This window comes from Cicer arietinum, chromosome 2 (genome assembly GCF_000331145.2).
Source record: "Cicer arietinum cultivar CDC Frontier isolate Library 1 chromosome 2, Cicar.CDCFrontier_v2.0, whole genome shotgun sequence".
NCBI classification, from domain to species: domain Eukaryota; kingdom Viridiplantae; phylum Streptophyta; class Magnoliopsida; order Fabales; family Fabaceae; genus Cicer; species Cicer arietinum.
The window spans coordinates 44,952,256-44,954,076 of NC_021161.2; the positions used below are offsets into that span (position 1 = coordinate 44,952,256).

General features: G+C 25.9%; 1 protein-coding gene across 1 annotated transcript; it reads left to right on the forward strand.

Annotated features, from left to right (window-relative positions):
* The first annotated feature begins 1,022 nt into the window (after positions 1–1,022).
* On the forward strand, positions 1,023–1,502 carry LOC140919459 (uncharacterized). The gene has a single exon (XM_073365479.1). It carries the CDS (start codon positions 1,023–1,025, stop codon positions 1,500–1,502), a length of 480 nt encoding a protein of 159 aa, XP_073221580.1.
* Positions 1,503–1,821: the final 319 nt, after the last annotated feature.

Here is a 1,821-nt window from a genome sequence, read left to right on the forward strand (position 1 = left end):
GTTATAAATATATACCGGAAATTTGAAATATCCGGTATGTTCAGCCGAAATTTCATTTCTCATTGATGACAGCTTAATGATATTGATATTGCAATTAATATGATATTTCAATTAATGTGTGCAATTAATGTCCTTACGATCTTCATCCCCGTTTTAAAAAAAATTATAAAAAAAATTACTAATATACCATATTTTTGAAATTTCTGATTAAGAATAATAACTACCGAAAATTTTAAAATTCTAATTATGAAATTTCCGGTATAGAAACTATCACTACCGGAAATTTTAAAATTTTGAAATATCCGGTAAATAAAATATAACTACCGGATATTTTAAAATTTTAAAATTTCTAGTTAATTAGTTTCGAAAATTTCAAATTTCCAGTATTGTAACTGTAACTACCGAAAATTTAGAAGCAAATTGTTACATACCGGAAATTTTGGTTGAGGGGGTGAGATTTTAAAGTAATTTTTTTTACCACATGAATGAAATTTTTAAGGTTAATTTTGTATTTTTAACAAATTGGGGGTATAGGTTTAATTGGGGTACAAAAGCTAACTTTCCCTTTTTATTTATGAAATTTTTTGACCCCTCCAACACGTGGACTAAGACCAATAATTAGTGAGTTTATCAAATTGACAGCTCTAATCCTCACTGTAAAATTACGGGATATTTATTTATTTATCTATTATTATTATTATTATTATAATATCAAATCATTATTAAGATACTTTATTAGCCAATTTAATTTAGGTCCAACAAATCAATCAAGTTAACTAATTGCATTTTGACCAATCAAAATTACATAATCCAAATCATTATTAAGATACTTAAATAGACAATTTGAATTCAACGAAATCAATTTTATTAAAAATTTATAAAAGTTAATCATTAACTATATAAAGCAACTAAAGAGTACAAGCAAACAATTAATATCTTAATTAAGAAAAAAAACAAATCATACAATATGATTCATTACATTTCTCTCGGTGTTTGTTTTATGTATTGTGTCCACATATGCTATGAAAGTTGTAGATATTGACACCATTTGTAAGGATGAAAACATTAACACTTCATTTTGCATAACTCTACTCAAATCAAAGCAAGGTGCAGATCTTGTTACCCTTGCCCAATACACTATTGATGATTTACAGATTGAAGTGAACAACACAGTCAATCTTATCAAGACACTAATTCATCAATATGATAAAGATCCTCAAGCAAAATCTCATTATGTGGAATGTTTTGATCTTTTTGGTGGGCCAAATGGTGCTGTTGCTAATTTTGAAGACATGGAAAACACCTTGAAGGGTGGAGATTACCATGGGATGATAGAGGCAGTATACGGTGTCTTGGTCGCTTATGAATCTTGTATTGAAGGAGAATCACCAGGTGAAATACCTTATCCGGATAAATCTTTGCTCCCAAAGTATGCTAAAGTTGTTGAGGACGTTGCTTATATTATCCTTGCTATAACAAAATTTTTGATGGGGAATGTTTAGTTTGCAATTTGTATTTTTCTAAATAATGCTACAATAAATGAGTCAAATTTGATTGTCACAAACTTTGAAGAATATAAATAGCATTTTTTATTACTATTATTTTATATTAGATTTTTTTATGTTTTTTAAATAATTTATTTTTTTATATGTAATTTAAACACTTCAATCTGCACTAATATTTAATATATTTAAATATATTATTATAAAATAAAAATTAAATAAAATTTTAGATAATTCATGATTTTCAAAATGCCACTTTAGAAAAAAAAAATATCTTAAAGATATCATAAACTAAACGTTTCCAAACTTTTTTAAAATA